The 22,670-nt window shown below is 40.0% G+C and overlaps 1 protein-coding gene across 2 annotated transcripts; it reads right to left on the reverse strand.

Annotated features, from left to right (window-relative positions):
• Positions 1-1,242: 1,242 nt before the first annotated feature.
• ZNF286A (zinc finger protein 286A) lies at positions 1,243-22,161 on the reverse strand. Of its 2 annotated transcripts, XM_055306541.1 has the most exons (7): positions 22,090-22,161; positions 21,476-21,701; positions 20,424-20,512; positions 15,759-15,873; positions 14,497-14,589; positions 4,308-5,559; positions 1,243-3,396 (listed from the first exon to the last, which is right to left on the reverse strand). In XM_055306541.1, exons 2-6 carry the CDS (start codon positions 21,501-21,503, stop codon positions 4,331-4,333), a joined length of 1,554 nt encoding a protein of 517 aa, XP_055162516.1. In that variant the 5' UTR covers positions 21,504-21,701; positions 22,090-22,161; the 3' UTR covers positions 1,243-3,396; positions 4,308-4,330. The 2 variants fall into 2 exon arrangements, with proteins under 2 accessions (XP_055162516.1, XP_055162515.1); XM_055306540.1 differs by having other exon boundaries at positions 1,243-5,559.
• Positions 22,162-22,670: the final 509 nt, after the last annotated feature.

A 22,670-nucleotide genomic window follows, 5' to 3' on the forward strand; every position in this document is an offset into this window, starting at 1 on the left:
ACTTGGAAATGCTATAAGAATATAGCCCATATAGAAAAAAATAGAACAGAAATGGAGATAAACAGCCCTTGATCAAGCAATGCTGGGGTCTCTGGTTTCATTCCTTTGATTCCTCAGACAAGTGAACTTTTCTGACACTATAGTAATGTTTATGGGTGAATGGGGCAGGGAGTAGGGAAGAGAGTGAATTATGCACGTTTTATGTATAGTCAACTCAATCTAAGGGCAGATTTTCTGGTTTATGGACTAACAGGTTAAAAAATAACAAGTTACATTGTAAAAAAAATACAAAGAACAATTCAATGACAACATCTGATTTTTTTTTTGAGGGCATCAATTAAAACTACAAGGTAATCCATAGATAACATATTATATATATTACCATAAGGGCACACCCTTCCCCATTGCCAAAAAAAGCTAGGGTGAGGGACAGCTTGTGGTTCTGGATTCCAAGACTGCCCCATTGGGACTTAAAAAGAATTAGGTAAGGAAAGAGAGAAAGTGTGGATAAAGAGCTTCCAACTTGAGTCTTGTTGTGATAAAAAGTGAAAACTCATCTAGGAAAATAAAGTTGTTAGAAACTTTTAACGGACAATTGAACTAGTCAATTGTTTATCAATTTGAATACTGTTTCGTGTTCTTATACAGCATACTGTTTTAATACTTTGGGTGATGTAACATTTTCCTCCCAAAAGCCAGATGTAATTTAAAATTTACACTAAATCAGTCAACCTGATCTTATCTAGTTGCAATTGTACTTTTTAGTTACCCCTGCTAAATAAGTGGTGCCTTTTTTCCCCATTACCCCCTCTTAAATGAGTGATGCCTTCACTTGACCTGAAGACTCAACACCATTTGGTAGAAACAACCTTCTTCTACTCTTTAACTTTCTTACAGAGACATGGGCTGTGGAGGAAATTCCCAAACCCATGTCTTCAGAAGTTGTGAAGCCCAGATGAACAACTAGAAATGTGATTGGTTCCCTGAATGATATGGAAATAGTTTATAGTTGGTTTATCTTTGCCTCTTAAGATATGCTTGAATTTGGAGAACCTGGGTGGCTCAGTGGTTGAGCACCTTTGGCTCAGGTTGTGATCCTGGTGTCCTGGCATCAAGTCCCATATCAGGCTCCCCTCTGCCTAAGTATCTGCCTCTGTCTCTCATAAATAAATAAATAAAATCTTTAAAAAATGTTTAAATTAGGAAACTTTATAAGTCGTTTACAAAATTTCTGACAATAAATATATAAACAACATCTTTATTGACAGTGGACCAATAAGAACAAATTTAGTTTGTAGGTAACCAAAAACATTTGAAAAGCAGAACATTAAAACTTCCAAGATTCATGTTGGAGTACAGCCATACTGAACATCAAACACAAACAAAACAAATAATGAAATGTAAAGGGCCAGAGTTCCCAGTGAAACTAACTTAGACCAAGTCTCATAACACTACTTAAACTGCAATTAGATTAGTAACTTGAGTCTCTGAAACTATCAGATAGTTCCTGGTTAAGTGGTACTATGAAGGGAGAAAAGCAGATTCCCCAAGGTCTCAAGGAGGCTGTGTATGGAGCAGCACCAGAGAGAAGCAAGAGCAGGAGAAGCCCCTTTTCTATGATGCGCTAGACAGTTGGATGCTGACAGTTCTTGAACGGTAAACAAAAGCTGTAGAAGATACATTCATTCTTAAGTAATTTCTATTTGATTGATACTTAGCCACTTATTGCAGACTGAGTTTGTATCTCCCCAAATTTATCTTGAAATCGAATCCCCAGAGTGATGGTATTAGGAGGCAGGACCTTTAGAGGCTGAATGGGTCATGAGAGCAGAATTCTCAGGAATAGGGTTAGTTGCCCTTATAAAAGAGGCCCTAGAGCCCCCTTACCCTTTCACTATGCAAAGACATAAGATGGCGGCAGTCTCTGAACCAGGGAGCAGGCCCTCAGCAGACAGTGAATCTGCTGAGGCCTTGATCTTAGACTCGTTGGTCTCCAGAACTGTGGAAATGTTGTTTATAAGCCACTCAGTCACTCACTCTGAGTTATTTTGTCGTAGCACCCCAAATGGATTGATATTTCATTAAAGTACACATATATGCATAAATATATACATATACATATAGAGGCTATCTAATTTACTGTGTGTGAGGTCTTTCATATGCATTGTCTTATTTAATCCTCACAACCTTATGAGAAAGGGATGATTTATTCCCATCTTATAGATAAAGACCCTGAGACTTAGAGATGGCAAGTAGTTAGATCACATAAATGCTAAGTGGGGTTGGCAAAATTCAAACTCGGCTTTGAAAAGGCCAAGTGGATCTTATTTTGCAAGTCAAATTTTGGCCCCCAAATGATGAATTTATTTTCACTCAAGTGTTTGGCATATAGAGAAACATCAAGCATTCTAGGCTTTTGGGGACATACAATCTTTGCTGCATCTACTGGACACAGCCATTGTACCACAAACAAATGTAAATGAATGAGTTTGGTCAAGACCTAACTAAACATTATTTAGAGAAACACTCAGAAGCCTGGACTTGGTTGTGGTTGGTGGCCACTCTGTCAGTTCCTATCTTTGAGCATGAATATGGAGTATTAAGGTGACGAGAACGAGTGCCTTTCCCTTGTTCCTGTCAGCCTCCTACCCTGACCTCTTAGACCCTGAGCCTACCCACCCACCTCCACCTCCAACATGTTTTTTGTTCCTTCCAAAACCTCTTCCCAGTCCTTTCAGCCCCATTTCCTATCATTTTCTTTGATTTCCACCATGGCTGGATTTAATCCATTTATTCTTAATGATCTTGCCCTCTACTGCCACTTCTTGACACTCTATTCCTCTACTTCTCCTCAATAATACAACTAAGGTTTACAGAAGGAATTATAAGAAATAACAGGGATAATGGAGAGAAGGCAAGAGTATGGACTGATTGCTGAATGTTCATAAAGGATAGAATTTAGGAGAAAAATTAGAGCTCTATAACTATTTTCCTTCTAACTTTTCTACACTCTTCATAAAATAGAATAACAATAAAAATGACATTTGTATAGTGTTTTGTTAAATATTTATTTGAACGTTTGCTTTCATGTTTCCAATACCACCACTGATTTTTGGTCACCCATGTAACTTATGTCAATTTATCATTGAGGTTTCATGCCTTTTCTACCTTCTTTAGGGCTCTGGGAAAGACCAACAAACATATAGAGAGAACAATAACAACAGAAAATGTGGTTAGACATGAAAGCCAGAGAAATGGCATGGCAACCTCTTCTTCATGGAGGGAAGCTGCTTATCCTCCAGTGAGTCACTGTCCTGTGAACTATTCTCCATATTTGACATGAAGGTTTGTCCTTGTGTCTCACAGTTGCTTCAGTTCTCCTTCTTGACTGGGACCCTAAATATAACAACACATTGAACTTATCAACTTTTCAGACCCTCAACATCTTAGGGACTTTCTCTCAAAGAGACAAAGCATAGTTTACAGAAAGCAGGATAACGTAAAGAAATTAAATCTCCCTAATACTTTGATTATGGAAAAAACCAAAGACTCATTCAATGCCAAGGATAAGAAAAGAGGCATTTAATTGAAAACTACAGTTAAGACTTTGACCCACTCTCAACTTCAGGGCAATTCCAAGGAAGCAGAAAATGAAACTCTACATAGCAGAGGGCTAACAATTATCTAAACTTATGACCAACATAATCCATGGGAACATAACTTAGAACCTGCAATACATTCTATTTATGTTCATCAAATTAGACAGGAGCATTTGGGGAAGCAGGGAACCCAAAGCATATTTCAAGTCTTAACCTTTACATTTTATAGCTAATGTAAAAGAAAAAAACCTCTGGAAAAATGACACTTCCTGTTCATCTGGAGCTCTACTTTGGATCCAAAGAGGAACAACTCTGTCTTCCTGATGATAAAGATAGGCATCCTCTGCCTAACTTCACAAATAAGATTGTTCTTACAGAATGAAAAGCTATAACAGGGCTTTCATGTAACAGAGGGAGGAATAAAATTTCACAAATATAATACTGCTGCCCATTCCCAAGGATTTCTTGAATTTCCATGAAAGGGTACTTGGTAGTGATGGTGGGTGACGGATGGGGAGCAAAATTTGAGATCCCTCACCAGCTTTCATAATAATCAAATCAATGGATATAAGGAGCATTCTGTCTATGGCTCAAAACTATGTGCTATGCAAATAAAAGTAGACACATACAGAATTGGTCCTTGAGCAGCATTTTATGGGTATTCCATAAAAAATTCAGGTATTTAACACAGTGATAAAGTCAACTTACATTTCTTCACATTCAGTAATTTTTCAGAGTTGCTCTTCAGTATGAATTCTTTGATGTCTGATGAGGGATGAACTGCACTTAAAGCTTTTCCCACATTCATCACATCTGTACGGCTTCTCTCCAGTATGAGTTCTCTGGTGTTGAATAAGAGCTGATGAATGAATGAAGGCTTTTCCACATTCATTACATTTGTATGGTTTCTTTCCAATATGAATTCTTTGATGTTTAGCAAAATTTGAGCTCCGGCTGAAGGTTTTCCCACATTCATTACACTCATAGGGTTTCTCTCCAGTATGAATTCTCTGATGCTGAACAAGATGTGTGCTCTGACTAAAGGTTTTTCCACATTCACTACATTCATATGGCTTTTCTCCAGTATGAACTCTCTGATGTTTAGTAAGGGATGAGCAATGGCTGAAGGCCTTCCCGCATTCCTGACATTTATAGGGTTTCTCTCCAGTATGAGTTCTTTGATGTTTAATGAGAGCTGATGAATGAATGAAAGCTTTATCACATTCATTACATTCATAAGGCTTCACTCCAGTATGAATCAACTGATGCTGCACAAGATGTGTACTTCGATTAAAACCTTTTCCACATTCATTGCATTCATAAGGTCTCTCTCCAATGTGAATTCGCTGATGTATTGCAAGGGATGAGCTTTCTGTGAAGGCTTTCTTGCATTCACTGCATTCAAAGAGAATTCTAGTATGAGTTCTCTGATGTTTAGTTAAATTAGCTCTGTGGCTAAATGATTTCCCACATTCACTGCAACTATAGGGCTTCTCTCCAGTATGGACTCTCTGGTGTCGAATAAGCACTGAATGGTAAGTGAAGAGTTCACCACAATCATTACATTTATGAGGTTTTTTCTCTTTACAGGTTCTTTGCTTTTTCATTAAGTTTGATTTCTGTTTCAACCTTTTTTCAAGTGTATGAAAGACATAGGGTCCTTTGGGAGATCTGTCTTGAGTGAGAACAGATTTCTGACTAAAGTTTTTCCAATATATATCACGCTTATTATCTCTTTCTTCAGGGAGTGAATTTACATGGGTGAACATTTCCCTCAAGTGTCTTTCCTGATTCCCTTGCTGACTCTCTAACCAATTTTCACATTCAAGAGTTGTTTCCAAGTTGGAGTCATAGACACTATTTCTTGTCAGTCTGTCTATTATTGCAGTCTGGCATGATTCTTCTTTAGAAGTATCTGGCACTGATGTTGAATCTTTGCCCTCAGGTTTAGATTCCAGGTCTGAAAGAAATTGGACATGCAAATTTCCTTCGCTTTCAGCGGTCAACAAATGACTGTTCTGTAATAGCTAATGAAGATCTAAAGCATGCTTTTAAGGATTAAGTGGATTTGACTTTGTAAGATGATTTTCAAAGGGAAGCAAATGGAAGGAAACAAATGCACAATATATGTGGAAAAAATGAGTGAACCTCATTCAGGATAGTCAAGAGAGGAAAGAAGACCAGATGTAATACACAAGGAGAGATGCAGATGAAGCAATAGATCACTGGATGAGCAGGAAATGAACACCAGATCAGAAGAGGTTAGAAACAAATTGAATACTTACTGCTGTATTAAATATTTGGCTATCACTTTAGTGTAGAGGACAGTTATGATTTCTAGGTTTCCAGTCATCCAATCCTACTCAGGTCCAAGTATGCATTCCACTTCCAGTTTAATCTTCCCTAACAATGTTTTTATAATATATCTCTAATAAAAAATCTTCTATGATCTCCCAAGATTATAATGGCAAATATATGAAATTATATAACACTGAGATAGCTAAAGTCTGGTAGTTATAGGTAACTGATTAAATATACAATGATGTAGACATAAAATGGAGTCTTATGCAACTTTAAAAAAATCAGAAATATCTCTATATAAGTATGAAGTTATCTCTATTATACATTAAATAATTTTTTAAAAAAACAGCAAGCTGCAAGTGTGTATAATTTGATACTATTTATGTAGAAAAATGGGGAGGGGGAGATACAAATATATGTACATATTTGGTTATATTTTCAAAAATCAAGCATGGACTAATGAAATATTAATTTAAAAATGTATTAATAAAAATAGGGGAAGTATCAGAATAGAGAGGGCAGGGATGGAAGCTAGACCTCTCTAAATATATCTAATATATTAAATTTTTATATCTAATATGTAACTACTTTATGAAGCTAAAATAATTTAAAAAGTATGGTGGGTCAAAGGAATGGACAGATCGGGGATCCCTGGGTGGCTCAGCGGTTTTGTGCCTGCCTTTGGCCCAGGGTGCGATCCTGGAGTCCGGGATTGAGTCCCGCGTCAGGCTCCCGGCATGGAGCCTGCTTCTCCCTCTGCCTGTGTCTCTGCCTCTCTCTCTCTCTATCATAAATAAATAAATAAAAATAAATCTTTAAAAAAAAAAAGGAATGGACAGATCAATGAAACAGAAGAGCAACTTCAGAAATTAAATAGAGCATACACAATTAAAATAATACAAAGGTGATATTTCAGTCAACAAAAGATAATTTGTTTTCCAACAAATTGTGCTATGACAACTGATTACACATTTAGAAGAAAATTAAGTTAGATCTGTCCCTCATTCTATACAGCCAAATGAATTCAATTCCTTCACGAAGCTACTCTTCTATTCATTTATTCAACAGCTATCCACTGAATATCTACCATATGCTAGGATCTGTGCTAGGCACTGGGGAAAAATACATGCACGAGTGGAGAGAGAATTCAGTCTAATATTCACAAATGGATATAAAAATGCACCTGTAGTAATTAAGTATTGAGAAATAAAAGGCAAATGACACTATGAAAAAATATAAGATGGAAATCTAGGGAGATGAGGGGTGACTTCTCTGAGGAAGTAAAATCATCGAGCTGAAATGAAAGCAGGGTTGGGAGTTCGGGTGAGTGTTGCAGGTAATCGGTATAAAAGCATGGAGGTGAGCATTTCACACAGAGGGAATGATATGAACAAAAAAATCCCAAGGTGAGAAGGTCATACAAGGTAAGCATAGTGGTTGAGAGCATGGACTATGGAATCAGAATGCATGAATATAATCCCAGCTCTGCCACTTATCAGCTGTGTGACCTGGGACAAGTTATTTAACATCTATTTCACTTTCACTACATGTGAAGATGGGCAAAAACAGTACCTACTTCATACGGAATAATGACAACACCTACCTTAATAAGCTTTAAAGGAGTATAAACCACTAAAAAAATCTGACACAGCACAAGTGCTAATAATTTGATGTACAACTGGCAGAGGCAGAAATCTCAAAGTGCAGTCCATAAACCCCTGGGAAGCCAGAAGTTCAAAACTATTTTCAATTTAATGTTTAAAAGTTATTTACCTCTTTCATTGTCTTATCATTTACACTGTTACAAAAGTAATCATGTAAAACTGCTTATGACTTAGCACAAAGCAGGACAATAACAACAAACTTACTAGCAGTGGTAGTCCTCCCTGCCATGTACTCTCAGTTAAGGGGGGGGAAAAAAGCCAGTTTCATTTAAAAATGTAAACATTTGGGATCCCTGGGTGGCGCAGCGGTTTAGCACCTGCCTTTGGCCCAGGGCGTGATCCTGGACACCCCGGATCGAATCCCACGTCGGGCTCCCGGTGCATGGAGCCTGCTTCTCCCTCTGCCTATGTCTCTGCCTCTCTCTCTCTCTCTCTCTCTCTCTCTCTCTCTCTCTCTCTGTGTGTGACTATCATAAATAAATAAAAATTAAAAAAAAATAAAAATGTAAACATTTTTATTAATTTCAAGCCTTGACTTTTTAAAATTCTAAATTAATGAAATAGGAAATATTTATAAAGCAATTCTGTTCATAATCAAAGAATGATGGTTGTCTTGAAGAAAACCACTTATGAAATCCTTTGAGCTTGGGACTCCTGGATGGCTCAGTGGTTGAGCGTCTGCCTTTGGCTCAGGGCCTGATCCTGGGATCCGGGTTAGAGTCCCATATCAGGCTCTCTGTGAGGAGCCTACTTCTCCCTCTGCCTATGTCTCTGCCTCTTTCTGTGTGTGTCTCATGAATAAATAAGTAAATCTTAAAAAAAAAAATAATTTGAGCTGAATTAGCTGCTTTTTCCATGGACTACAATTTTCACTTGGAAGAATGACAGATAAAATACGTTATACAAGTTGAGTGTCTGAAAGATATCTTCTCAAAAAATGAACAAAATGAGCCTGTCACTTCAAGGAAAATAATCAACAGTATCCAATAAAATTTCAGTTTGGGGGCAGAAATTAGGATTTTGGAAAACCTGTATTTGCCCTTAAGAGCTTGAGCTTCTTCATCCTTAAAGATTTTCCAAATAAGATCGGTGATGATATTAAAAGTTGTGACTTAAAAAATACTGCATATAATAATATGCCAATACTTACAAGATCTGCACAACTTGGTGAACCAGTATTTTCCAAAAGATCAGTAGATTTTAACAAGAGTATGAAAAATTCATGGATTTGGTTTCAGATACCACATTATATCTATCTTTAAGAAACTAATAACACTTAACCAAGAGTACCTGGGTGGCTCAATTGGTTAAGTGTCCAACTCTAGATTTTGGCTAAGGTTATGATCTCAGAGTCCTAGGATTTAACCCCGAATTGGGCTGTGTACTCGGTGGGGAGTCTATTTGAGGATTCTCTCCCTCTGCCCCTCCCCTTGCTCACAGGCATGCATGTTCTTTCTCTAAAATAAATCAATAAATCTTAAAAAAACAAAAACTAACACTTGCCCAGTTTTGGTTAGTATCACAACAACCAAACTTCCCTGAAAAAGCTATAAAATACTTCTCCCTTTTCCAACTATATATTGGCATGAGGCTGGATTCCCTTCATACAAGTCAACAAAAACATACCATACCAACCAACATACCATAACAAATTGTATTCAGAGGCAGGAGTGAGAGAATATAGATTTGCAAAAATGTAAAGTGGTACATCTTCTTGTCAATAAATTTTTTTTTGCAGAAAATATGTTTTCATATAAATTATATTTGTACTAACATGTAATGGGTTTTAATTATTTTTAAATGAATTATTTAATAGCTTAAATTTTTTTCAGTTTTCGTCTCTAATACAGCAAGTATTAGTAAATATAACCCAAACATAAATAGAATATAAGTATATAAACAAAAAAGCTCTTTAGGGTCCTCAGTAATTTTAAACTTGGGCCTCTGATACCAAAGTACAAAAACAGGGAGAATAGGTATGAGATTAGGTTGGAATGAGTAAAAGCCAGATTTTATAAGACTGTGTAGGCCTCAAGGATTTTGGTTATTATCCTAAGAGCAATGGGAAGACACTGGAATGTCTTAAGCAAAAGGATGACACTATTAGATTTGTATTTTGAAAACATCACTCTCACTGTGATATAAAGACGTGTAAATCTGGGGGACAAAGGTAGAATAGAGATTATTACAGGCAAACAAAAGTGGGATGGAGGGATGCTATCAATGAAATAATACCTACAATATGATTAAATAAATGCAAAGTTGAATTGGATAAAGGAGAGAGAGGAAGTGTAAAAACTTCTTATATTTCTGGCTTGTCAATTTGATAAGACAGTGAGTGTCATTAAGACCATGATTGCAGAGGATCTGTGGGTGGCTCAGTGGTTTGACGCCTGCCTTTGACCCAGGGCATAGTCTGGGAGTCCCGGGATCAGGTCCCACGTCGGGCTCCCTGCATGGGGCCTGCTTCTCCCTCTGCCTGTGTCTCTTCCTCTCTCTGTGTCTCTCATGAATAAACAAATAAAATCTTAAAAAAAAAAAAAAAAGACAGTGATTGGAAAAGGATCCCACTGGGAGGATAGAGAATTTGGGCATATATCAGGTAATTGTTTTTTGTTTTAAAGATTGATTGATTGATTATTTTATTTATTTATGAGAGACATAAAGAGAGGCAGAGATGTAGACTGAGGTAGAAGCAGGCTCCTTTCAGGGAGCCTGATGTGGGAGTCGATCCCCAGGCTAGGATCATGCCCTGAAGGCAGATGCTCAACCAACTGAGCCACCCAGGCATCCCTTCATTTTTAAAGAGAGAGAGAGAGAACACATGTGAGTTGGAGGGAGGCAGAGAAGCAGAATCCTAAGCAGGTTCCACACTGGGTAGGAACTCACAGCCATGAAATCATGACCTGAACAGGAATCAAGAGTTACAGAGTTAATTAACAGCCACCCAGAAACCCCCAGGCAATCAGTTTTAAACATGCTGTATTGAGGTATCTTTAACACAAGCACACAGAGACATCAAATAGTTACACACATGTTTACAACAGGAGGCTAAGGAGATATCTCAGCTGGAAATAAAAATTTGGGATCCATCTAGGTAGAGATGGCCATTTGGTTGTGGGAGAAAGCAGAGGCTGCAAACAGGTGACCAGTGGGGCAAATCTGACCCTCAGGCTTGTTTTGTTTGGCCCACACTGTTTATACAAATTTTTGAGATTACTGACAACATTTAAAAATGGGGAGATTTATGGGGATCCCTGGGTGGCGCAGTGGTTTGGCGCCTGCCTTTGGCACAGGGCGCGATCCTGGGGACCCGGGATCGAATCCCATGTCGGGCTCCCGATGCATGGAGCCTGCTTCTCCCTCTGCCTGTGTCTCTGCCTCTCTGTCTCTGTAACTATCATAAATTAAAATAAAAATAAAAAAAATGATAAAAAAAAATGGGGAGATTTCACAAAGAAATTCAAATTTTGGTTTTCTCTTGAAAAAAACTAGAAGCATACTGAATGACAACAACCAATTGGACCAAAGATTAGGCAACTACAGCTTGCTATTTTTTAATTTAAGATTTTATTTATTTATTCATGAGAAACACACAGGGAGGCAAAGACACAGGCAGAGGGAAAAGCAGGCTCCATGCAGGAAGCCTGATGTGGGACTTGATCTCGGAACTCTGGGATCATGCCCTGAGCCAAAGGCAGACGCTTAACCACTGAGCCACCCAGGTGTCCCCAGCTTGCTATTTTTTTAAAATAAAGTTTTATTGGAACACAACCATACCCATTCATTTATGATCCGTCTATGATTGTTTTCCACACTACCATGGCAGACTGAGTAGTTGCAACAGAGGCCGTATGTCTTACAAAGCCTAAGTTATTTACTGTCCAGCCTTTTACATAAAAAACTGTGCCAGCTCTAGAGCTAGAGCTAACGGAGTAATGGCTACTCCTTTCATTAAAGGCATGTGTTCTTCTAGTTTATCAGTCCATCCTGCTTACCCTGGTTGCTTCGCTCAAGTATCTTACCTGCTTTTCCATGTAGACACTCAAGTTTATGATTCCAAGTATATATAGGGATGAGAGATTAAAACCAAGCCTTAAACGATTCATATATTCAATTGTTCAGAAAAGAAAGCTAAGAAGATACAACCAGAGAAGCAGCCATTCCAAATGGATTAAGGATTTTTAAAAAATGAAAGGACAAATATAAAGAAGAGAACTAAAGCAAATATTTCTTTAATCTTGGAGGGAGAGCTTCCTAAGCACTAATCAAAAATCAAATAAAGAAATGTAGAAGATTGTAATGCATTAAATTTGTACATTAATAAGCAGAGCAAAACTGAAGAGCAAAAACTAGAAAAAAATGTCTGACAAGGAATCAATGCCTCGTGTATGAAGAGTTCTAGATCATTCAGAAAATGGCAGTATCTCCCACAAAAAAGGGGTAGAAGGGTGGTGAATAGTCAAACTGACAAAAACTGAGAAGCCTACAAGGGGAAACAGATATATCTATAATCACAGGAGGGATTTTAAAACCCAGTATTCCAAAGAAGAAGAAGACTGTAAAAAGCAGAATATTAAAGCAAGATTTCCTTTTAGAGATATACATACTATAAAGTATAATACTTAAAACAATGTGTTATTGCAGCATAGACAGACAAAGCAGAAAGCCTAAAAACAGACCAAAGTATATATAGGACCAGGGTTTACCAGAGATAGTGTTACAAATCAAAGTCTATAAACATAGACTTTTCAGTGCAGCACAGAGGGAGAGGGAGATGCAGGCTGCCTGCTGAGCAGGGAGCAGGACTCGGGCTTGATCTCTGGGATCATGACCCAAGCCAAAGGCAGATGTTTAGTCGACTGAGCCACCCACGTGTCCCTACAATGTGAAATTGAAAAAAAAAAAAAACCACAAAACTGGATTACAAAATAAAAAGTATAACCTAATACTATACATACATTACTGTTCTTTGACATGCATATATGTATGTGTGTATACACACACATTACAATGATTTACCCCAACCCAAGCAGAGGGAGGAGAGAATCTCAAGCATACTCTGCACTGACTGCAGAGCCCAACATGGGGCTTGATCCCACGACCCTAAGATCATGACCTGAACTAAAATCAAGAGTCACACTTAATCAACTGAGCCACCTGGATGCCCCAACATTTTTTATTTCTTAAAAAGATACACACCTGTAAGAATGGCTTCAATGGAGCAATCAGACAATATTAAGTGCTGGTGAGGATGCAGAGCAACTCCCAAAATCACATACTCTGCTAGTGGGAGTATAATTGTAACTCAGGACAATGACTTTGGAAGTCTGACAATATCTACCAAAAGTAAACATGCACCTACCCCAGGATCCAACAATTCTACCTGTGTATTATCCAACAGAAATGCATACCCAGGCACACCTTGCTTTTATTCTGTTCTTTACTATGCTTTGCAGATACTGTGTTTTTTGTTTTACAAATTGAAAGTTTGTAGCAAACCTGCATCAAGCAAGTTTACCTATTCCATTTTCCTAAGGATTTGCTCACTTTGTGTCTGTGTCACATACTTGCAATTTTTTAAACTTTTTCATGATCATAATATTTATTATGGTGATCTGTGATCAGTGGTTATGACTTGCTGAAAGCTCAGATGACAGTTAACATTTTTTTTTTTTTAGAGAGAGTGTGCACAAGAGACAGTGGTGGTGGGGCAGAGGGAGAGAGAGAATCTTAAGCAGGCTCCAAGCTGAGCTTAGGGCTTGGAGCCTGACATGGAGCTCGATCTCATGACTCTGTGATCACGACCTGAGCCGAAATCAAGAGTCAGACACTTAACTGACTGAGCCACCCAGGCACCCCGACAGTTAGCATTTTTTTAACAATATGTTTTAATTAAGGTAGGTACATTGGTTTTGTTTAGACATAATGGTTATTATATACTTGATAGGCTACAGCATAGTATAAAAATAACTTTCCTGTACAACGGGAAACCAAAAAATTCATTTGACTTCCTTTGACAGTACTTACTTTACTCTGGTGGTCTGAAACCAAACCCACACTATCTCCAAGGTATGCCTGTATGTTTGCCAGAAAACATATGAAAGAATATACATAGCAGCACTATTCATATAGCCCCAAACTGGAAACCGCCCAGACACCGAACTCAAGAGATGGATAAGGCGGTATACTGACATAATGAAACACTGTACAACAAAGAGAATGAACAACTACATGCAATGACATGTAATGACACAGTAATGTTTAGTGAAGAAAGCCAGACATTAGAACATACAGTATGGTTCTGTCTATATGAAGTTCAAGAACAGTCAAAACTAATCTATGGTGATAGAAGTTAGGATAAGGTTACCCTTGGAAGGAATGAAGTGACAAGAGTACTGCTAGGCTGGTAAGGTTGCTTCCTGATCTGGGCACTAGTTACATGAATGTGTTCATTTGTGAAAATTCACAGAACTGTACAGTTATGGGACGTCTGGGTGGCTCCATGGTTGAGCGTCTACCTTCTGCTCAGGTCATGACCCTGGGGTCCTGGGATTGAGTCCCACATTGGGCTCCCCGCAGGGAGCCTGCTTCTCCCTCTACCTATGTCTCTGCCTCTCTGTGTCTCTCATGAATAAATAAACTGCACAGTTATGATATTTTTATTTTATATTGCAAAACAAATGAAAGAAACACAGGCAAAAGAAACAAAATAATAGCACTTGTTTAATTTTGACAGTGAATACATACGTGTTACTTTTTCTTCTCAAATTTTATGTTATTTAAAATGCTATATCATGTAAACTAAGACCTTTAAACAAATAAAAGCACAAAAGCATTTCTAACATTCTGTGTTAAGCACTGAAAAGTACTATCTTTTCACTGTCCTGTGGGGGCTATTATTTCTGAACACTCCCATGCATCTGACTCACCTGAATAGCTGCTTTTGGGGGTTTTCCTCTCAAGCATCAACGGTTCTTTTCCATTCTCCAAATTGTAGTTGTCAGGTTTGGAGACTGGAAGCCCTGCTCATTTAAAAAAAGAAAGAACAATAACAAAAAGAAAGGACTTAACTATTTGTGATGGGCACAATGATCTTTCTACAGCAGACCCAAATCTGTGTTCTACAAAGATAGGATATTATAGGAAGATCAAGAATAAGGGAGGATGGGTCTCTGAATGAAGCTTAAAATACCTGCAGCAAGAGCCTGGGTCTGGTTAAGGAGCTTACATGCATTGGTAAAGGCAAATGTTTTTGTCTGTCAGAAAGGAAGAGAATATCCCAGGGCACCTGGCTGGCTGGGTCCACGGAGCATGTGACTAGACCTCAGGGTCATGAGTTCAAGTCTCACACTGAGTGTAGAGCTTACTTTAAAAGAGAGAGAGAGAGAATTTCTCTTTATTTCTCTATCAAGGAAGTTCCAGGGAGACACTGCAGGTGAGTCCTTAGCATAGGAAAAAACGGAAAAAGTGGGGCCTCAGTGGCAGCACCAAAAAATGATGACTATGGTGACTAGTTTTTGTCTTCTAATGGTTTTACCCTTTCTTCCTTCTTTAGGTATCAGAACCCACTTTCTTAGGGAATTGATTACATAAGCACAAAATTAATTCAAGGCAAATGACGGTAACAAATTAAGGATACTCATATAATTTATAAATGTTCATGTGTAAGTATCACTGGGAGAAGTTAACATTGTTCCTTCCACTGCCCTATGAAACCATACATGCGAGCACACACGCACACACCCCTGACACAAAGGTGAGCACAAAATCCACATGGCCAGAAAGCACTCTAACTGGAAGAATTGTGTAACCTTAGAGCTGCCAATGGCCATCTCTGCCACATGGGGAGATCCTAAGAATAAGGCTAATACAGGGCAAAGCCAAGCCACATGATTAAAAAATAAATAAAGGAAATTTCTGTCAATACACATGATTGCTTAAAACAAAATTTTTATCCCCTGTCAGTGTGAATTAGGTTTCTATCATTTGAATCCAAAGAATTTTGATACAAAACAAGCATAGACAGTTTACCAAGAACTTAGGGCAGAAACAGATTTTCTCTGGGCCCGAAGGGATCAATATTTTTTGATTTCTGAATGCAAATGTGAAGGTTTTTAAGCTATTTCACTTCCAATAAAGTAATGATGTCCCCGTAAGTAGATTCCAGAGTCATAAGGGAACCCATCCTTACAAAGCGAAACCAGGTTCCTATAGTTCTCCAGCATCACCTCCCTTTGTGCAGGATCCAGCTTCCCCCACTCCTCTGGGGTAAAGTCCATGGCCACATCCTTGAATGTCACTGGTGCCTAAGACACAAACATACTTTTGTTCACCATCTCTCAACAGACTCAATTTCACCCCCCTAGTTTCTGCTGCCCCTAGAGTAGATGCATAAGACATATACCTCGGATGGGAAATGACTGATAAATGACAAGCATTCTAATGTATTCGGATTTGGAATACTCTATGAAGTCACTGGCTGCCAATTATGTGCCAGGCATACTGTCCTGAATTCAGCATGAGAACTGAAAAAAGTAAGACTATGGTGCTTCTCCATTGAGACTATCATTTTTCAGGGGAATAAAGAGTTAAAACACGAACCAAAGAGTCAATAATGCAGTTTGGCACAGTAAACAATGTGGGCAGAGGAAAAAGGCATGTTTGTATAATTCTCCCTGTGAGTTGATTTAACCAATCAGAAGATGAATTGAAATACAGAACTTGCAAATGAAGAAGTCATGGAATGAAAAGACTGGCAGGAAGTACCAAATCCAGTTAAACACGGAATTCAAAGTAAAAAGCATTAAACTGGACAGGAGCAAATTAATTGAAGGTACAGATACAACTTTTATTTTTTATTTTTTTAAATTATTTATTTATTTATTTATTTATTTATTTATTTATTTATTTATTTATGATAGTCACAGAGAGAGAGAGAGAGAGAGAGGCAGAGACACAGGCAGAGGGAGAAGCAGGCTCCATGCACCGGGAGCCCGATGTGGGACTCGATCCCGGGTCTCCAGGATCGCGCCCTGGGCCAAAGGCAGGCGCCAAACCGCTGCGCCACCCAGGGATCCCCCAGATACAACTTTTAAACATTCATGTGTAAACATAGTATTAAGTTTATATAACACAAAATATATAAAAGCCATAATAAATTATAAGTAAGATAAATGTTAACTTTTGGAGGATCTAAAATGGAGAGTACGTGAAACATCTTTTTACTATTTACAACATTTCTTTAAGTCTAAATAATTTCAAAATAAAATGCCCAAAGTGGAAATAATCTGAGATTTATGTAACAAGAATCAAAAAGTAAGAATCATCCTTGGAAAATAAATTATAAAAATCATAAAGTAGTCACTAAGTAGAAAAGATATTAGGAGGGAAAAAATGACCTCGATCCTACAATCTGCAAAAATGACACTCAATAGGAATTAATTTCCAAACCACTAAAAGAAAAAAATGAACAAAAATGTAAACTATTGCACAAAAGCCAGAAAACAAAAGAAGATATAAAGAAAGCATAATAAACAGAACTATAAAAATCACATGGCAAGAAAAACTTGAAACATACAAGTAATTACTGTGAATTAAATAATTCATCTTATAAAAAGGTGTTTTTTTGGTTGAGGTTTTTTTTTTTTTTTTTTTTTGCCACATCCTATTTACAGAAAGGACACTTAAACAAAAATCCCAAAGTTGGGGGTGAGAGGGAAGTGGAAAGAGATATACAACAAACTGTTATCCTCAGTAGGGAGAGGTGAAGGACTGAATTTGTGGGAGGTAGGTAATATTATCTTTCTCTTTATGTATGTCTGTGCTATTCACCTAGTTATAGTGAGCAAGTTTTATTTATTTATTTTTTAAGATTTTATTCATTTATTCATGAGAGACACACACAGAGAGAGGGGGGCAGAGACACAGGCAGAGGGAGGAGCAGGCTTCATGCAAGGAGCAAAATGCAGGGCTCGAACCCCAGGAATCCGAGATCATGCCCTGAGCCAAAGGCAGATGCTCAACCGCTGACTCACCCAGGTGTCCCCTGTTTTAAAACTTTAATATCCTAAAAAATCTAATAAGATAAAGCTAAATGAAGAAAAGGAAAAAAGCCCAGGCAAATTCCTATAAGAAAGATAGTTGTTACCATCAAACAAAATCTAATGCACTAATGCATTACCAAAGACAGTTTTTAAATTTCTATAAAAGGTTTAATCTACCCCAAAGCTATGACAGTCTTTTATTTTTTTTAAGATTATATTTATTTATTCATGAGAGAGAGAGAGAGAGAGGCAGAGACATAGGCAGAGGGAGAAGCAGGCTCCTCACAGGGAGCCCGGATGTGGCACTCAATCCCCAGACTGGGGATCACACCCTAAGAAGAAGGCAGATGCTCAATCGCTGAGCCATCCAGGCGCCCCAACAGTCTTAAATCCATTTTCAAATGCTGAAATGTAGAAAGCGTTCACCCTTCCTCCAGTATTCATACCTTGATTTTCCTCTGGCTGCTACACTTGGCTACTGTTAGTACAGTTCAGGTAGTACTAATGCCATCCCCGACTTATGGGTGGGATGTGTGTTTGTAGGAGTATGTGCAGGTAAACTCCCTAGATTGAACCAATTAATCAGAGAATTACCACTATATTTGGCCAATAGTGGTACCAGAATGCACCTAATGGCCGTCAAAGAGTTAATTCCAGGACTTGGGCTGGAATGACTAGGAGAGAAGATGTCTTTTTCCCCTGGTCTTCAACATGGGAAGATGTATGCCAAAATTTATTAAGAACATGCACAAGGGCAAAAAGCCTGCTTGAGAGCAAAATCTAATGAGAGAAAAAAAAAGTCCATGAAATGGAGAGAATAGGTTCTAATATAGCTGACTGGGTTCTATTTCTAGGGACACCTGGATTTTTCACTTACATTAGTCAATAACTCTTTCTGCTTTAGCCAGTGTGAATTTTCTTGAGCTGCAACTTAAAATTTCTTGACTAAGACAGTCTCTAATACTCATGTAAGGTAGTTGAGAAACCAATGAAAATAAGCAAGTATATAAGGATCCTGAGAAGGCGTGCCTGGCTGGCTTAGTAAGAGCGCGCAAGATTCTTGATGTTGGGGTCGTGAGTTTGAGCCCGATGTTGGGTGTGGAGATTGCTTAAATAAATAAAAAACTTTAAAAAGGATCCTGAGAAGTCACTTTTCAAACAGTACCAATGTGCTATGTCTACTTTTTACGCTCTGCATTACAGCAGCAAAAAGAAAGGCTAATTGAGGTATGCCACACACATTATGGAGAGTTCTCTTCTACCCAACTTTTTTTTTTTAATAATTCTTTTTTTTTTTTTTAAGATTTTGTTTATTTATTCACGAGAGACACAGAGCATGCGAGAGAGAGGCAGAGACACAGGCGGAGAAGCAGGCTCCATGCAGGGAGCCCAATGTGGAACTCGATCCTGGGTCTCCAGGATCAAGACCTGAGCTGAAGGCGGAGCTAAACTGCTGAGCCACCTGGGCTGCCCCCAATTTGTTTTAAAATTTTTTTTTTAATTTTTACATATTTATGATAGTCACAGAGAGAGAGAGAGAGAGAGAGAGAGAGAGAGAGGCAGAGACACAGGCAGAGGGAGAAGCAGGCTCCATGCACCGGGAGCCCGACGTGGGATTCGATCCTGGGTCTCCAGGATCGTGCCCTGGGCCAAAGGCAGGCGCCAAACCGCTGCGCTACCCAGGGATTCCCCCCCCCCCAATTTGTTTTAATAAAAATTTTCAAATACACAAAAAGTTGAGAGACTAACACACTATTCACCCATATAGAACAACCACCACTCAAATTCAACAATTCTTGATATATTCTCTTGGGGAGAGGAGGATTGGAAAATAAGCTGCAGACTTAATCTTCACCTCTAAAATACTTCAGCATTCATCATCTTGGAGGGCTGGATTCTTACTCTTTAAATTAAACCTTCCATAGGCTTTCCCTTTCTAGCACTTTTTGAACTATTTGAGTGCTTTTCATTAATTCACTCCAGCATTTAATGCGCTTTCTTAAATTTCTATTTTAACAGTCATATGTCTGTTGTCTCCCCTAGACAAACATCTATTTTATTTTTTTTTAATTTTTTTAATTTATTTTATTTATTTATGATAGAGAGAGAGAGAGAGAGAGAGAGAGAGGCAGAGACACAGGCAGAGGGAGAAGCAGGCTCCATGCATTGGGAGCCCAACGTGGGATTCGATCCTGGGTCGCCAGGATCGCGCCCTGGGCCAAAGGCAGGCGCTAAACCGCTGCGCCACCCAGGGATCCCCCACAAACATCTATTTTAATAGGTACGTACCACATTTTCTTTTAAAACAGTCTCCTATGTTATTCAAGCACAGAAATAAGCATAGAAGTTCAAAGAAGGGCAATGCTTTCTACATATGCCCCACCTACCGAATGACAATAAATCCTAGGCGCAGAAGGTACTATGGGTAAGTAGAAGACATTTTCTACTGAGTCCATCAGATAACCAAATAGTCTCTTAGAACTGGAACCCAGCTCTCTAAATGGGCTCTAGTGGACAAAGAAACTCGACATCAAAAGCAAGGGAGTGTGGGGCGCCTGGGTGGCTCAGTGGTTGAATATCTCCCTTTGACTCAGGTTGTGATCCCGGGGTCCTGGGATTGAGTCCTTCACCAGGTTCCTCACAGGGAGCCTGCTTCTCCCTCTGCCTGTGTCTCTGCCTCTCTGTGTCTCTCATGTATAAATAAATAAAATCTTTAAAAAAAACAAGGCAAAAACAAACAAACAAACAAGGGAGTGCATCTGTACCCCGAGAAATAAGGGAGTATTTTCAATAATCAGTAGACTCACACTTACCTGGGATCTAGCTGTGAGGCGCAGAGATGCCACTTCTCCCTCTTCTGTGCTCTGTTCTTGGGAAAAGGGAGAATCCTGGGAAGACAGAGCTAAGAGCAAAAAAGCAGTAATGATGGGGCCTAGATCCATCTTGTGACTAATATTTACAAGTCTCAAATCGTCCCCACCTACAAACATTAATGAAAGGGAGTCCTCAAACAACCCAGGATCCAGGATCGTGGAGAATGTCCAGAAGTATTGCTACTCAGGACTTATATTCACTCAGTTGCTATAATTATAACACATTCTGGAAGATGGCACTCTCTGATCTAGAAATCAAACCAAGTTTTCTCCCTGAGAAATACTGAACTCTCCCTGCGCTTAATGTACACATCAGAAAAACAGGCTCAAGAGTTTTCAAAAATCACCCTCCAAGCTATTTAAAAGAAGACTGCTCTATCCCACCTCCAAATAATTATCATTGAGTCTGCGGTGCAATCTAGAAATCTAACAGGCGCCCAGGAAGGTAATTCTGACGGAGGAGGTCACAGACCAAACTTCAACAAAGACTGCTCTAGTAGAACTGGAAGTCAGCCACCGATTTCTGGGCCTATTTCCTCCTATGTAACACAAAAAAGTATTTGTTTGTTGAAATCATATGGTTATTGCACAAAGTGGCGTAAAAGGTGCGGAATTTTTTTTTTTTTTTTTTTTTTTTGCCAACCAAAAAGCTAAATTCTCAGGCTCACGATTGGAGGCTAGGATGGTATAATCATCTGGGAGGAAGAACGTGAGAGAAAAAGTAATCAAGGCTACGCTCACGCCTTAGAAGCTAACATTCCGCTCGCATCTGAGGGGTGGCTTTGAAGGGTCTATTGTGCGCCCAGCTGGAGAGGCAAGGGGGGTGGATCCCACACCAAGCCCTTCACGCTCTCTCTCTCAAAGAGCCCTTCGGTCCCCCAGACAAAGGAGACGGACAGCACTCTCCGCCAAGAGCCACCTCCTGTGAGGCAACTGATTTCCCTCCAAGAGGGAAGAATTTCGCACAAGTTCAACACTTGAGCAACTCTTACCTGTCTTCTCGAGCATGTCGGTCTCCATGATCACCACCTGCTCCCGGTTCTGAATATTCTGATCTCCCCCCTCCCCAGTTCAGACTTGTCCGAGCGGAATGGTGAGAAGCTCCTCGTCGTCCTCCGTCCTGCCTTCCCTCCGGGGGCTCTGCTGGGAGGCTTCAATCAGGTGCGGTCGGGCTCCTTCTTCACTCTCGAGCCTGGCTCGGTGCTACGAGGCTGGAACCTGAAAACCCGGGGACAGCATCCCTGAGGCTCGGTGCCAGGTGCCTGTCCCTGCCGCTTGCAGCTGTCCCTGGGGGCACCGAGCGGCTGCAAGGTACCCGGCGCGCAGACAAACCCCGCTGCGCTCCGGGCTCTCCCCCGAAGCCCCGCGCCGGCCCCGCGCCCCGCCGGTCGCGCCGCCGCCGGCACCGCGCTCGCACCCGCGTCCCGGGGAGGCGGCAGCCGCGAGACAGATTCGGGCCGGGGCGCAAAGAGATGGTGCTCGTGGTCCGCCCTCGAGGCCCCTTCCACAAACGCGCACTCCAGCCCCGACTCGGCACGACCTGATGCCCCAGGGGGCCACCATCTAGTCTGAGCGGAGAAGAGCGCCATGGGAACGTCCAACTCACCTCCCATCCCGGGCCTGACAAAGGCTACGAACTTCTTGGGCCAGCTCGGAGTCGCGCATGCGTAAGAAGGAGAGGGGCAAGGCTGGCAGGCCTCCGCCAGGCCCGGAACTACGAATCCCAGAAGCCCCTGGGCGTTGCCAGACTCCGTTTCTCCGCAGGTGGGAGCACACGTGGCGCGGTTGGGAGAATCGAAGGAGCTGTGGGCTCCTTCCCTCTCGCGAGAGTATCGGGCCGCATCGCCGGTGTCGGATTCACCCAAGGGAGAGCGCGAACCCCAGAGGCACGGAGTCGGGTCGGTGCTGGTACCCGCGCTTTGTCTACTCGTGGGACTGCAGCTCCGTGCTTAGCGTTGCTGAGGAGTTCGACCCTAATGACTCAACTATAAGATCTATTAGAGTATATGGCTTTTCCCATCTTTCTGTCCTCCCCAAACTCATCCTTTGCCTTCAAACAACCTGAAAGGTGTATTTTTGGGAGCAGCGGGATGTGTACCCAAACCGATGCTCGTGCATCCATCCATACACCGCTTTCTAATACTGAAAATTAACCCGTGTGAGATAGATGAGTTGAAAAGACTCAGC

This window comes from Nyctereutes procyonoides, unplaced genomic scaffold (genome assembly GCF_905146905.1).
Source record: "Nyctereutes procyonoides isolate TBG_1078 unplaced genomic scaffold, NYPRO_anot_genome, whole genome shotgun sequence".
Lineage (NCBI taxonomy): Eukaryota > Metazoa > Chordata > Mammalia > Carnivora > Canidae > Nyctereutes > Nyctereutes procyonoides.